We start from the raw sequence: 16,357 nt of genomic DNA, 5'->3' as shown, positions 1-16,357 counted from the left end.
TCTGGAAAAGATCTGATGTCAGAGAGACCTTTACCAAATCTTGCAATGTCAACAGTGAGATCAGAGGATGGCACCAGGCTACGACCAAGAGGAAGGGAAGGAACATCCTTAAGAGCTCGAAGGCTTTAATGTCAGTGAGATCCTTGCCATGCTCTATAATATTAATAGTGAAGTTACCCAATCCAGTTAATCCTTGTTTAACCCCTTGAATCAGGTACCAGGTAATTCATGGTAACTCTGTTCAGTACTGCACATAATACCTGCAATACAACAAATAATGCCAAAAGAAATGAGTATGCACACTAATGAAGCTTAAGACCACAAATTTATAAAACAAAAATTAGTACAGTTAAGTACTGCTTAATCTGACATTTTCCAGGTGTATCTGATTGAGTCAGATGAAATAAAAAGTGTGATACATGCATGGCATTTGATGAATACAAAGTCCAAGCTAGTGAAGTTTGACTGAATGCACAGTGTGGTATCAAAACACAAGAAAGTTATTTATAATGATGGGCAAGTTCAGTCTGACTGCTGAATGCACAGTGTGATATCAAAACCCAAGGAAGTTATTTATAATAATGGTTTACCTTTCGTTTCTCAAAAATGCCAATTCTCCAAAAATTTTCTCTAGCACTAAAAACCTTGAAATGACATCTAAACAAAGTTCTGTTTCTCAAGAAACATGTACTTCAAAACTGAGTAACTACAAGCAATCCTCATTATAAGTCACACAAGTGTTCCATATTATCACAATATTTACCGTATAACAGATATTGTGAATAAAGGTAAGAAAAATCAACTTCACAAGCAGCAATACATCTGTAGTAGGGGATTCTTCTTTGATTTACAGTCAACTTAATTGGAAAAAAAATAAAATGAAAGGGGCAACTTACTATGAGACCTTGTTGTATATACCAATCCACAAAGTATTATAACTTACCTTGCCAGTGCTACGGTGTCATCCAGATCATCGGCAAACTCATCCTCCGCTTCCAGCAAGTGTATACTGTGTGGAAGGTGAGAGCGTGGGTGATGGCACTGGTGGGGATGGGGGTGTGGATGGGGGTGAGGGTGGTGTGGGTGGCGGGGGTGGCCCTTCAACGATGAGGCCAAATAACGAGGCTCAGAGAGTTCATCTAGCTGGGAGTTGAGGACAGGCATGAAGAGATCATCCAAAAACTGGTCCACATCAGAGGCTTGGGATGGCACACGGACACGACGCACATGTGACGCTGCAAAACAGGAGTATTTACACTATCAGTAGGAACATGCATGTAGCAGGAACCATAATTTCCATACACATTATTACCTCTGCCAAGGAGGTTATGTTTTACCCTGCATTGGTTGGTTGGTTTGTCTGTCTGTTTGTTAGCAAAGTTTTTCTAAAGGTTATGAATGGATTTGATGAAATTTTGTGGAAGGGTGGGCCATGGCCCAGGGAATAAATGATTAAATTTTGGCCCGGATCCAGATCCAGAGTACCCTGCACAATATCTCCAAAACTTCTCAATGACTTTCAATGAAATTTTGTGAAAAGGTGCACCATGGACCAAGAAAGAATTTCTTATATTTGGGAGCAGATCCAAATCCGGATCCTGTATCCACGGATCCAAATCCAGATCCTTTTAATGACAACGGCATTGGCGAAGGTATGCACTCTCTGAGCACTTTCTGGTTTGTCACTACTACTATTACTACTGTTCTGGTTAACTATTAAGTTATGCTGCCACTGTTAATGTATACTGAACTTGTTCATCACTGTCATCATCATTTGGCCCCTATTTTCCTACCTAAATAAGAAGGGATGATAAAATACAAGTATGGGAGAACTATTACTCTATGGCCAGTGAAACATGTCACACAATCATTCAAACTCCCAGATTTAAATAATATAAAGGAGACTAATGAAATATATGAATAATACATTGCATGGATGCCTAATAGTCTGGTAAGCTAAGGTGCTCCAACAAATGTGGCTCTTAAGGGCTCACATCCAAGGAATAGCTGGAGTTTATTACACACATAATGGTATTCAGAAAAAGAAGTGACAGTCACCTTCACCTTAAATGCCAAGACTAAGCAACCTAGCCCAGGGCTCCTATAATCCTGATGGGGCAAAAAGGACTGGATGATACACAGAGAGAGGGAAATTACATCATTAAGGAAGAGCAGGGCAATGAAATGGCAGGGGACAGGGTGACATGGAGGTAATTTGTTTGTGGCCACCCCTTACGGGATTAAGGCATCTGGCAACAGATGAATAGACAGATAGAAGGAAGAGATGTTTGAAATTTCCCTAAGCTAATGAGAATGCACCTGCACATTAGGACCCACCCAGTGATGGAGCCTCGCTGGTGTCAGACATGGCTGATGACTTGAGGTACTCTCGTTCCAGCTGTGCCCGTGCAGACCCGTGTAACCCTCCGCCACCTGTGATACGCCGGCCAGCTGCTCCACCCTTGATGTAACGGCTCGACCCACGGGAGTACTCAGTTTTCGTCTCTTCCTCTACGTTGCTCCTACAGATAATGAGACTTTATTGACAGAGACCTGATCAAAACTAAAGTAGAGATCTAATGATAAAAAAGATGGAATGAAGCTTTAGGAAAGGCATTACAATAAACAAAGACAGAATTAAACTTGAGAAGAAACCCTGTAATAAATAAATATGGAATAAAACTTAAAACAAGATCATACAGCCTACTAAACAAAGATGGAATGAAACTTAAAAGAGACCTTGGCATTATCAGTCTGAGCCAAATTTCTACAGTAAAGCAAGATGGGACAAATAATATAAAAAAGGACGAGGTCATAGAGCATGACCTCAGGGATAAGGGACGGAATAGGGAGGCTGCAAGAGATCAAGTAGTGTGGACAACCGCCATTAGGTGACCAAGGCCGACACGTGGAAGAACGTTGGAGTCTTCATAAATAATATGATACAAAGGAAAGGGAAAACAGAACAGTTCTCACCTCTCTTCCAACAAGTCATATTTATTCCAGGTACGTGAGCCAGACAAAGACTTGCGACCTCCCTGTTGTGAAACTGACTCCAGCTGATCCAGGTCATGGGAGTTCACGTTACGCCCGTTGACCAGACCCCCACGCTGCCCAGACAACCGCTCAACGCTGTGGTATCGGTCATTTAGCCGACTCCCGGACAGTCCGAGTAGCTGTTTGATGATAATGAGTAGGAAACTTATAAAATCATACCTGTATAATCATTATCATCATCTTGACCTCCTTTTTCATCATCATCACTATCATAATCCTGACCTCTTTTTCCCACCTAAGGATGAGGTGAGGTACTGTCCAGAGGGAGAACTAACCAATCACATGCCTGTAAAATGGGCCATTATTTAATACAATCTATAAATACACACCTGCGCATAAATCCATCCATCAATGATCCTATACTGCAGGCTAATCGTGTCTCATAACCATAGATGCTTCACACATATCCATAAAAAATTAGTGGCTTATCCAACCTTACACACACACACTCAGTTCTGATAATAGTCCCATAAGAAAGGAAGCACAAGGGAAAGACATTTAAGCACTCAATCTCGGCTATATGGTTCACAGAACATCCAGCAAGTTACAAAGTTATCTGTTCTTGATCTTGTCCTCAAAACTGTAATTATCAGGTGTATTTTAAAACACACACTTCAAAATAACACTGGATGTTCTGTCTACGCTCGTGCATGCTAAGTTTTAGTAAATGGCCATAAGAGAAGAAGCATCAGGACAAGACACACATTTAACACTAAAGATTCAGAAATCACTGCAAAATTTGGAAGTTTGCCTACATTTCCACACACCCTGTTGTAATAATAGGAACATAAAGAGATGAAGCATTACAGCAGGGCATAGCACACTGGATACCCTGGCTTAACCTAATCTAACCTAAATCCTATTAACATGTTCATCTGGTGGAGCATCCAGAAAGTTACCCACTCTTGAGTCTGTCCTCAAAATTCTGATTACCAAGTGTGTCAGTAAAAATCTGGGGCCTTTCCTTCCTCTGCATACTCAGCTTTTAACTATTTACCTGTGATGTGAAGCGTTAGAGAAACCTTAACCTACCCTAACCTAATCAAATTTAACTTATGCCAATCTAACCAACCTGTATGTCTGGTGGAGCATCCAGCAAATTGTCCAGTGACCTGCTCTTGGCCTTGTCCTCAAAATAACGATTATTGAGCGCCGAGGTTCGAGACAGACCCATTCCATCTCCTTCCTCCTCTCCGCTTCCATCCTCTCCAGCACCTCCCTTTCCCCCTCCTCCTCCTCCAGCAGTTCCTTCCGTACCTGCACTCATCACTTGGTCGTGGGCTTCAAGGGCTTCCCGGGACAGCTTCCTTGTTAGGGCAGGTGGTGAGCGTGTTCTGGGAGGAGGGAAGTGGTGGTTAAAATTGTCTGAGAGTGACAATAAAATATGTATCACTCTCCTCACCTTACTATAAAGTTACTGTATCCCCATCAGCACCATTTTTTTTTTTCCCCCCCTCCCCTGGTTAATGTCAGATAATTTTACCTATCTTATGAAAGACCTGTCTCTTCTCCATGCTCAATAAGTCCGTCAGACTAGGGAGATCTTTTTAATTTTATTCTGGCCAATGCAGTATTATTTGGTTTAGCACAAGAAAAACCTCTCCAGGCTGATGGGGATAACAGACCTAATCATTATGAGCCATTTATACAAAACTGAATAAAGTCTGGCAGCAGCAGGAATAAAGCATAAAGATTTTGTCATTCTACTGCAAGGGTTAATGAACCCTTCCAGTATATTTCCACTCTATACTCAATATAATACTGCAGTCTGGCAGTGGCAAGAATGAGGTAAAATAAGTGATTGTTTCATAGCATTCTCAACAAGCCAGGAGGTGAACACTGTCTAGGAAGAGGGAAGGTGATAACCAGGGTACACTTAGTTCATTGTTTACTAATGACATCAATGATTTTGTTTCTAGCCTCTTCACCACAATATGTCTCTCCTAAGCTAAATAAACTGCCTAAATAAATTTTAAAAGATGTCATACTGGAGTGGATAAAGTACAAGTTCACTACAGTTAGAAACAAGACATGACCTACCACCAGCCTTTGGGTTCATTTTGAAAGTGGCTGGCTTGGTAGTTTTGGGAACATTTTTAAAAATTACATTTTCTACTTTTCAAGTCCAAGTTCATAAAGAAGTGATGTGCATCGTTACCATTAAAACAAAATAATAATAATTAAAAAAAAAAAAAAAGCACCATTCAATCCTTTACAGTCCTTTTTCATCAGTAGTGTAGAGGCCTGAGGTTAGGCTACTCAGTCCAAACACTGAAAGCAAAGGTGTTTTATCTCAACACTCACTCTTTCTTGATTTATCCATCTTGCCTATGAGGGCCTCATGCAAATTCATCCCACCCTGTTCAGTATAATCTAGTCTTCTGCATCTATGTACAGTCAGTCAAAAAAGTATCTGAACTTTTCTTGTCTATATACAGTACTTTGAATCAGTGGATAAAGTATGTCAAGATTATCTCCAGCAAATTTCCAGCAATGTATATACCTCCTATTTTCATCAACATACCTGTAATCTCCAGTAACTTTTCATCTATGTATATGCCTACTGTTTTTATCAATACACCATGAAGGAGGTTATACATGACAACCTATACATTAGCTGCCTTAAGGGTAAAAAATGAACAGGAAGGATGCTCACTGTAAAACCACTGACCACCTGGTTGAAGATACTTTTCTGATCAACTATACAGGAAAGCCACCAGCAATCTTTACCTTCTGGCCACCACAGGAGACTCATCGATAGGCGGAGCGTCAGTGATCTCCAGGGTAGGGATAGGGATGGTTGGTGCACCATGACCTGGCTGAGCACCTGTAGGGTTGGCAAGAATTCATCTACAACCACCACCAACATTACTGTTGTTATTATTATCATCATTATCATCAATATACTACTGGTATATGAATAAGCGTTGTCTCTATGTGTGTGTGTGTGTGTCTGTCTACATTTAACCCCCTTAGATTTCAACATGCCATACATCAAAGGACACAGTACGACGAGCTGACAACAACGGTGTAAATCATAACTGCATGCAGTCAGTTGTGCTTGAGCCACACACGTTTGTATGCAATTTTCTGTCAGACACTGGGAACCCTCTATGGGTCCTACTGCTGGGTGGATGAACTGAAATTTCACATGTGCATGGCCAGCATGTCAAATTTGGTGTCAGTGTGTCTCAGGCGCTAGCACTTAGCAGATAGGGTCACTAAGCACTTGTCACCACTACAGTACTAAACTGTAAAATATTAATAAATCTTTATATCCTTCAGAATGATGAGGAAATTATCATCATCATTACCATCTGTATCACGATATATTACAGGTCATGAGAGATGCACAAAGCAAGTACTCATAACTACCTGTATTGATATGGCTGGTGGTAGATCTAGGGAAGGCCGGAGGTAACTCAGCTGCTGCAATAAGGTCCAGGACATACTCTAGGCCAGGCATCTCCACCATAGTGTCATCACGTGTCAGTGCCACCGTCCAGCCTGTCGTCTGCCCAACACCACGCTCCTCCAACAGACCACCAGCAAATTCTTCACCTGTTGTCCAGGAATCTACCTCAGACACACCAGTCTCACCTAGTAGAGCAGAGAGGGTAGTGGATCAACATCACCATCAACAATGACAACATCACTATTGTTATGATTAATATTACAATTATCATCATTATCATATCACTGACAATGATTCACTCATCATCATCATCTTCATCATTTTTCCCACCTTAAGATAACATAAGGTCCTGTATTTTTCTCTATACAATATCATTCATAAAAGTCTTCCTCTTGTTAAATATATCATACAATCGAAATGAAATGCAATGGATGTCCTTAGGTTGAATAGGTTCAATACCTGTCATGGCTCGGACTTACATGTCCAGACCCAGAGCAAATGCATAAGTTAACTGTATTCTCAGTACTTCACATATGCAATGGATCTTCATCAGTCTGTCTTCCCACTTTCTATGACCTCCAGTCTTTAAAAACAATGTGTCCCTGCATCTCAAAATTATGACTTTTTATTTTAGATGTCTCCGGAAAGGACAAGTTTTACAAGCTCTATGCCTTAGGTTCTTTCTTCCTGCACAGTATAAAAAAAAAAAAAAGAAAGAAAAAAAAAAGAAAAAAAAAAGGGAGAGGGGTAACCATTCACTCAGTAACTCACCATCAGGATAGCAAGCCTCAAGGGCCATACGGGCTTTCTTACGATTGGCACGCCACTCTAAGTTGGTGGGTGGGCAGGACCTTGAGACACCGCCAGACCGTTTGTGGCATGACAGCAGTTTTCTTTGACAGAGGCCGGCATATCCATCAAGCCCATGATCAGAAACATGTCTATGGAGAAAGAGAGAGAGAGGTTTTGATTAGGTTCCTGCTGACGTAATCACCATCATCATCATAGCTTCTACACAGCGATCAGGACCCAAATGTTGGAAAGGGGAATGCAAAAGTCGGCCCAATGAATGAGAGTTCAGTTATCTACCGAAGACAAGGCTCCATCAGGAGGGAGTTGGTTCTGACTCATATCATGACCATCTGTGATGTCTCAATATGGAAATGAATGATGGATGGACTGAGGCAAATTATTTTCTAACTGATGAACATTATCTGCTATGTATTTTTTATATAGGTAATATCTCGCAGATAATGCAGGAGGACTACTGACAAAATCCACTTACTTAAGTATATACTTAAAGAGCATTGGTGTTGGAGCAAAGACAGAGAGACAGTTGGCCAGCAGTAGCCAACCCCTCTCAGCATTGGCAGTGTTTTCATTGCGCCAGGTTTGGTTACACAGCTGACACAGAATCTCATCTTGTAGCCGCTCATTCATCAATCCCTGGAAAGATGAGGGTGAGGTTATCTCTGACGTACATTTTCACTGGTTACGGCAAAACTAGGGTGTGCAGGAAAATGCCACGTCACATGAAACAAAATTATATGGTCCACATGCTTCTGATGTGAAACCACATGCTTCTGACCAGTGATGGGGGGTTCATGAGCCATAATACACTAATTTTTAACTTCACAGCAACTTAACAATTAAGCATGAGCAAATGAAAGCAAAAACAGAAGTTAAATCATCCACAATTTTAATTAAAACAACTTTCAATTAGGTGGGCCAGTACCTTACTAGTGGTACATTGGAAGTCTACATTTTTTTTTTTTTTCTAAGCCCACAGGAAATTATTAAGAAATGACCTATTACACTTCCACTGTTATCTATAAAGCTGATTTGATAATAACAGTTGTATGGAAAATTTGTGATACTTTGGAACACATCTCTAACTTACAATGACGACTGCCTGCCTCGTAATATGCAGCCGTGCTGGAAGGTTAGTTCCTTCAAGATGATGATGTAGTTTTGTATTCAATTCTTGCTATATTCAGGCTATATGATTTAACCTGTGAAAGATCTCTCATTCAGCTAACCTCTCAAACTTAGAATCTCCCCAACTATAAGCTAATTCAATAATCTGACGACAGCAAGAACAAAAATAAAAATGTCATTGGACTAAAGGGGGTTAAATACAAACGTCCAGTACCTTGTTGGCAATATAGTTTCCAAGAACAGTCTCTCGGGTGCCTGAGAGTGCCGGGTCATTCATGAAACGCAGGATCAGCTTGAACACGGCCAGGGAGTCTGTGTAGTCTGCATCACGAGATTTCGCCAGGAATGGAGTCTTGATTGGCTCACGTTTCATGCCCCAAATGTGTGACTGGTGAAGAGAGAGTGGCTGGCTTAGGAGGGGTGAGTATTTTTTAGCATCATCACCATCAGCAACAAACATCTCACCAACTTTCACAGTTCCTTCTGCCTTCCTTCTTCAGTTACCATTCACCATTCTTTCCTCCTTCATCCACTGGCATCAACATTTTCTATTTCTTTCCTTCATTCACTTTTGATTTCCTTCCTTCCTTTACTATCAGTTATCCTCTCTCCATTCCTCCCTTCTTTCTTCCCTTAACTATCATGCACCCAACCTCCCACTATCCCTTACACACCATCACTTCAAAACACTGTCTTTCTCTCCTCTCTATGCCTGTCCTTCCTTTCCTCAACCCTCACCCACCCTACCTGTCTCTTTCCTTTCTCCATCATCACTTTTACTCTTCCCTGTTTTCCTTCTTCCTCACCTAATTTCCACTCACTCTCCCTCCTTCAATACTGCTCATCAACTCCTACTTCCCTCCCTTCTTCCTTCCTTCGTTCCTGTCTCCCCTCCTCTGCCCTCATCTATCACTCTTCATTCTTTCTTTCCCTCACCTTTCTCTCTCATTTTTTCCTCCTTACCTTTCTCCCTTCTTCCCAATATCCATTCCTCAACTTTCAAGCATCCGACCTCACTCCCTCCCTTCTCTACCAAAATACCATCCACACTCTCTCTGCCTCCCTTCCTCTTTGCCTTCCTCTTTCCCTCTCTCCCTCCCTCCTTCCCTTCCTGCCTCTTTGCTTTACTCCCTGCCTCCCTACTTTCCTCTCAGTCTCTCTCCTTCCTCTCCATGACTCACCTTGAAATAGATGCTGGTGAACTTGGAGAATGAATGGTAATCGATGTCATGTGGGAGGGAGTAGTGTGTATGTGTTGGACGTACGGGAGTGTTGGCTCGTGCAATGTTCCTTTCACCAATTTCGTTGCCTTCCCAGTCTGAAAGGCAGCAGTGAGAGTTTAGTAATCCATCCTCACTCATCCATCTATCCATCAGCAAATCCTTTACTACCCCAACAAGGGCACAGGGGGTTTAGGGCTAGGCAACTCAGTCCTCATATTTAAGGCAAAGTCAAGAGTGAGAGCAGTGGAAATGAGTTATTTAAGAGGAGCCTGTGGAGTCACGTGGAGAGACAGGCTGATGAATGAGGATATAAAGGAGCGTTGTGGTGTGGATGTGGATGTGACAGGAAGTGTTATGAGGAACACACTGAGGTGGTTTGGCCATGTGGAGAGGATGGAGGGTGAAAGACTGACGAAGAGAGTGTATGTGAGTGAGGTGGAGGGGGGAAGAGGGAGGGGGAGGCCGAGGATGAGATGGAGGGATGGGGTGGAGAGGTATACGAGAGAGGGGGGTGTGAGTTGGGAGCAGGGCAGTGAAATGGTGGGGGACAGGGCGACTTGGAGGCGATTTGTTTGTGGCCACCCCAAACGAGATTGAGGCGTCTGGCAATAGATAGATAGATAGATAGAGATCTGCCCCTGAACAACATTCTGTACATATTAAACCCCAGTCACCCCAAAGGTATAAATCCTAAAAGTGTGCATTCAGCTGGAGTGCCTTAACCATTTGATCACCAGGTATCTTGCTGGTTACATGGTTACCATCTAATGTAAAAATGGGACAGTCTAAGTATCTTACCTGTCAGAAATGGCATACACTGTATTAGATTCTAGTTCTTAGAACCATGCTCTATAGAATTTAAATCAACTCAGAAAAAGAACAACATACTTTCAAGAGATGTGGTGTTCAATTACCTGTCACCTGAATATGAAGAGATATGAAACTAAATTAAAACTCTGGAGGGTAACCTTAATGAAAGACTGAATGACTGGTGTGCAAAGACCATTCTCTTCATTTTCATGGAGTTAATAATGGGCGACCTTAATAATACATAGTGGCATAAAATGAAATTGTATAAACTGTTGCACAGGGAATGGGGGGGTGGGGGACAGTGATGATGATGACAACTGATCTCACTAGCCCACATCAACACCCAAACAGCCACCCGCCCCACCTCACCTGATAGTTTGGAGAGAATGAATGCCAACTCTGCGGGAATCTCAAGATGGTTAACCCCAGCCACTGATCGCTGAACTCTCTCCTGCTCAGCCTGGCTCTGTTTCACCTCACGCTCGGCCCGCTGTCTGGCAATCTCTTCTGCTCGCCGTCGTCGTGCCATTTCCTCCTGCCGCCACAAGAGGGTTAAGTACAATAAATCCATGTCTTGTCATCTTTGTTTTAAATTTTTTTCATCAAAATCACGAAAACAACACACACAGAATTTCCACATTAACCTCTCTGATATGATGCCGTCTTTTTACGCTATATTTCATTTTTGTTATCTCCAGATATTCAACTTCATTACCCTGTAAGTTTTTCAAACAGGAGAGCAAGATACAGACTTGTTCAATTCCTCCACAAGTAGAGGAAAACAAAATTGCTATATACAATCATCTTAAAGTAGCACAAATACAATAAGGCTAATGTCATCTGTGTGAAGTCCTTAACCCTTTCAATCTGATGACACGTTTTTATTCTTGCTCGTGAACACCAAATGATATCGAACTTAAAAGACCACTAGTAATGCAAGGATTAATGAACATTAAATATAACTCCTCTTGTTCAAAAAGTCCCTCTTAAGCTGAATAAAACTGTCTGGTCATAACAAGAATAAAATAAAAATGAGTCATTGGACTGAAGGCGATAAATTTGAGAAAGTTGGAAATATGGATGCAGTTACCTTGAGCCTGGCATAGTGTACCCGGGTACTCCTGCCACGTGCGAGAGCCTGAACCTTGATGACTGAGGACCTGAGGGCCAGGAACTTGCGCCGGGTCATCCACATCCTCACTGCAGCCTGTATCGTCACTGCACTGCGTTGCTGAGCTCTGTATCTGTTGTGAAGATGACAGGGTTAGTAATCACTACCTCTGGCATTCTCAGCACCCTGATGTGAGACAAAAACATCCCAGTTCATACCTTCTCACCAGTCCTGAATGAGAGCCTCAGGATGTATTCAATAGGAATGGTAGGTATTAATGAAAAAGTTGTGACAAACAGGTATGTGGCATGTGGAAGGACTGTTAGGCCTTAAGGAATGCAATGTCAATACAAAATCATCACAACATCACTACCACTGACTTTCACAGCATCTCTGTACCACCATAACAGTAAACTGCTGGGCTTACTATCTGGGGTGAAGGTGAGAGGGTCAATAAAGGTTGTGGCTGAGTGGTCAGAGAATTCATCTACTGTCCAAAAAGTTACAAATTCAGTCCCAGGCTACAGCAAGGTGGCTTAAATTTCATTAAAACATTACTGGTCTTCCAAGCACTCAAAGACATGTTACAACAAAAATAACTTGAATGGCTGCAAGATATGAGGAATAAGTACATGTGTTATACTGTAGTAATGCATCATGCTAATAAATCAACTTGATACTGTTCTACTCTAAAGATTTTTTTTTAATTTATGAGTGTTAACTTTGGTGAACAACTGTCCTAAGTATCAATTGAAGATAGGGAAGGAAAAGAAAACTAAAATTCAATCCACTATGAGGATGAACTAAGACTGACCTGCGGCGTGCAAGGTATCCCCTGACATATCGCTGGAGGGCCACAACTGAGTGTGAGAGTCTCTGGTAGCGCTCCTCCTCCAGTGTCTGTTCGAGTGCCTCCTTCAGGAAGATCTTGGTGGTGCCCAGCTGGTAGGATCCACGAGGCGCCACTGTGCCCACCGAGCCAACCCCACGCTCCAGAACCACACGACAGATCTCCTTACTTGGAGCACCCTGGACAAGTATATGACAAAATAAGTGCATGACACGTTGGAGCAGGCTAAATCGCTGCCTGATATACAGTTAGTCATTATTTAAAGTTGTTTTATTATATTTGCTCTAACTTGGGCCATACTTTCATCATTTTGTAGCCTATCTCATGCACCTCAGTGGCAGAAAAAAGACAGTGCTATGAATGTCCATCACTTCTATAGCACCTCTTTGTGACTAGCATCATATTCTACCATTAATCTATTGCTACAACTCTACATTCAAGATGGAGAGTTGTCATTTTTTGGCCAAGTTAGAGTAAATATGGAATACAAAGCTGCAGACAAACTGACACCTTGGCTTCACTTAAAGTTGCTTCTGAGTCATTATAATAAGAAAACGATGCTCCAAGTAAAATAAATTCAGGTGACATGTTTCTGGTTCACGATTGTAAGGTTGAAAAAACACACTTAAAATGCTGTATTCATTTCTGGCTTCCAAATAACTTACGATGGTTCATAAGCTACTTTAAATGGAAAATCTATTTTAATTAACCAGAAATGTTGAAAACCTGTAATAAAAAAAAAAAAAAAAGAGAAAAAACTGAAAATAACATAAAGTGTATCTGATATACATTAAGTCCTTTTCATTCTGTTACCATTTTTATTTATTTACTTTTTTTTGGAAGGGGGGGTGCTAAAAATTCCAAAGTAATTACAGTTCCAATACTGCCTACTGAACTGATGCCAGATTCCCCAAACTTAAAGTATCAGTGTATGGAATAGTCTGCAATATTTATATCCCAAACACAGAATAAGGACTGCTTGTGTCATTCAAGGACAGGAGGAAGGCAAGAGCTACATACCCTTGGCAGATGCCCTGAGAGGAGGCAGCGGTACCTCTCAGCAAAGTGTGTGAATTTCATGCGTACTGGGTAGCCCTGCTGGCGGATGGTGATGGTCTGCAGCATCCCAGAGTACCGCAGTTGTTCCAGCACACATGGCATGTCCAGTTTCAGCGCTGCCTTTTCTGAGTTGGGCTTAATGCATCGCACAAACCATGGGTTGCATCTGCAAAGAATAATGTGGTAAAGTAAACAATGCTAGTGAAATGTGTGATGTAATGGAAGAAATGTGAAAAATTGATTATTTTGTGTTATTAAACCCTTCTTATGAATAAAAAACACTTCTCATGTATGATGTTTCACCTAATTCAGCATTTTGTCTTCACATATCCTCATCATCTGGTAAGGACTGGCTATAAATGGGTGCATGAATTTTTGAATACAAAGAGAAAGAACCAAAGACATTAAGTCTCCAAAATGTTATCCTTTCCAGAAAAAATTCTGGTTTGTTTATATTCCGCTCAGCAGCTGAGCACCTTAAATGTTGTACTGTTTGTCAATACATCCCTCACTTATAAAGGAGGATGTCTTTCTATACCAAGACCAGTAAGCAAAAAAAAACAAACCTAAACACTCACTTTGCCATGCTATCCATGAGCTGTGAGAGAGAGTCATTAAACCGCGCAGCCACAGTGGGAGTGCGAGGCTTCATTGTCACAAACCGTCCATTGGCTTTGGTCAGGGTTTTGTTTTCTGATCCCACACGCACATCCAGGAACATTTCTGACAGCATCTGTGGGGAGGTTGAGATTAAGTTCAGCAGAATCAGACAACCAAATCTTCTGTATGGAGAAATTTTTCAAAATATGAAGGCAGATCATCCTTGGAGGGCAATAAGCATTTGCTAAATAACACATACAAGTACGGTACACTTGTACTTGTGTGGAAACAGTATCATAATAGGCAATACACTACTTCAACTGAAGACAGTAAACTGAATGCTATCTATTAATATGAATGATAAATGTATGAAAGACAGCTACATATACATAACACAGTTTAATCTTGGCCTGAATGTGTTTGGTAGGCCTGACTGCTAACATCATGTATACAGTATATATATTAGCTGTTACGGTTCATTCATTCATTAAACCTTGTAACTGGTTAAGATATCTCTCAGATGAACTATACTCTTTTCACTCTACCTTGGCCTAAAATCTCCATCTTTCCATCTTGAATACTGAGTTGTAATAAAAGATTAAATTTTGAATAAGATATAGGTCATGAAGAAGTGTTATGGGAAAGGTGCAGTGCCATAGCACTGTCTTATTCTGCCACTGAGCTATGAGAAATAGGCTGCAAATGGATGAAAGTCTGGGCCAAGTTAGCGTTAAAAAAAAAGTGCAGTGACTGATGGATGCCTACATAAAATATATAAGTGCAATCATTGTAGCCTGGCTATTAAGTATTGGCTATTATAAGTACTGAATCATCAACATTCTAAAACTATCATGCAAAAAGAAAAATATGGCTTACAGGCAGCTTCGATGAGATGAGTAGTTCGACCACATCGTTCCTGAGAGTGTCACGGTTCTTATCCAGGAAGCCCTCCACACTGTACCACACCTGCCCTGCATAGTGCTTGATCCCAAACTCCATTGATGACATTCGAGGTCTGCAGAGCCACATCATAATGTATCAGGTAAAAATAAATAAATAAATATATGACTGTCACTATCACAGTTCCAATTTCCTATTATTTCAACAGTATATGAGACAAGGAACTCAGGGAGTAGGTGATATTGTGTCTATGAAATGGGGCATATATATGTATTTGTTCACTGTTCAAGCATTCAGGAAAGAAGTAATACTGATACAATATGTCCCTGCTTCCAAATTAACTTGTCAGTACAAAAAAAATGTCTCTTCAGCTCAATAAAATCACATAGCTGTGGCAAAAATATAACAAAAAGATGCCACTGTTGTGATGGAATTAATCTTCAACGATTTTTTTACTTGGTAATGCAATGAAAAGCAACAAAGAAAGTAAATAAAGTTCAATGTACAATTTAAAAAAAAGGTATACAAGAAAATGAAAAATTATTAAACCTTTACACACCCAGACACAAATGCGTACAGACATACACAGACAAAGGACTAACCTTGAGTAGAGTTCATTGAGTGCATGGTTGTAGTGGCACTTTTCGAGGAAGGAGTGGTCAGTGGCCTTGGGGAAGTTGCTCTCGTCATCTAGCAGGTGTAACAAACCAACCGGCTTCCTGGCCAACAACTCTATCACCGGTAGGTTGTCCTGGAAGTGGTAAAACAAGGTCAGAATATTTTCATAGTAAATTTTTTCTAAAGTGAAAATATTTATTAATCCTTTCAGCTCAACTGCCCCCGAGATATAGGCCATGAAGCCTTTGCCCAGAGTCGGACACATAAAAAAAAAAAAAAAAAAAAAAAAACTGCTGGCCAAGTGTAGTCTGACTGAATGGTTGATATGACTATAGCCTAACTGATTGACCTGTGCAGCTGAGATGTATGCAGCAAGTAGGGTGTGTTTGATACATGGCTGCTGATTGGCTGCTGCTGATGTCACTAAGTAAATGCAGGCATGTACTGTTGTGCAACATGCAGACGTAGGTGTACACCGTGGGTGGATATTATAGCACAACACGCGGATGTGGGTGTACACCACGCATGGATGTAGTGCAACATGCAGACGTGGATGTACACTGTGGGTGGATAATTTATTTCAAAGGTCATTCATGGTTTTATGAAACTTTATAATCAACTCTAAGTTTCTTTGATAACAGTAAACTTTTAAAGCTAATTTTGACCTCTTCAGCTTCAGAAATTATTCTATATTTAATCTGGCAGCTTGTATGGAAGTCAGTTTAAAAATGCAAATACTCTGTATACATGTGTTAAAATAAGAAAGGTGTAGATTT

General features: G+C 41.0%; 1 protein-coding gene across 1 annotated transcript in view; it reads right to left on the bottom strand.

The window, feature by feature from the left end:
* Window positions 1-16,357, bottom strand: part of Myo10A (unconventional myosin 10A) — a 121,656-nt gene that overhangs the window by 65,883 nt on the left and 39,416 nt on the right. Inside the window, exons 12-28 of the mRNA XM_080286580.1 lie at window positions 15,566-15,714; window positions 14,940-15,078; window positions 14,042-14,196; window positions 13,425-13,629; window positions 12,369-12,583; window positions 11,534-11,687; window positions 10,813-10,978; window positions 9,592-9,728; window positions 8,625-8,798; window positions 7,758-7,918; window positions 7,244-7,413; window positions 6,433-6,657; window positions 5,788-5,884; window positions 4,130-4,391; window positions 2,977-3,176; window positions 2,338-2,522; window positions 944-1,235 (exon numbers count right to left, since the gene is read on the bottom strand). Of these exons, the coding sequence (XP_080142706.1) occupies window positions 944-1,235; window positions 2,338-2,522; window positions 2,977-3,176; window positions 4,130-4,391; window positions 5,788-5,884; window positions 6,433-6,657; window positions 7,244-7,413; window positions 7,758-7,918; window positions 8,625-8,798; window positions 9,592-9,728; window positions 10,813-10,978; window positions 11,534-11,687; window positions 12,369-12,583; window positions 13,425-13,629; window positions 14,042-14,196; window positions 14,940-15,078; window positions 15,566-15,714 (3,086 nt within the window). The remainder of the gene's footprint in view (window positions 1-943; window positions 1,236-2,337; window positions 2,523-2,976; window positions 3,177-4,129; window positions 4,392-5,787; window positions 5,885-6,432; window positions 6,658-7,243; window positions 7,414-7,757; window positions 7,919-8,624; window positions 8,799-9,591; window positions 9,729-10,812; window positions 10,979-11,533; window positions 11,688-12,368; window positions 12,584-13,424; window positions 13,630-14,041; window positions 14,197-14,939; window positions 15,079-15,565; window positions 15,715-16,357) is intronic.

This window comes from Coenobita brevimanus, chromosome 112 (genome assembly GCF_032717465.1).
Source record: "Coenobita brevimanus isolate Jiangsu-jjx chromosome 112, ASM3271746v2, whole genome shotgun sequence".
In the NCBI taxonomy this organism is placed as follows: domain Eukaryota; kingdom Metazoa; phylum Arthropoda; class Malacostraca; order Decapoda; family Coenobitidae; genus Coenobita; species Coenobita brevimanus.
This window is presented reverse-complemented; position numbering and strand designations above follow the sequence as displayed.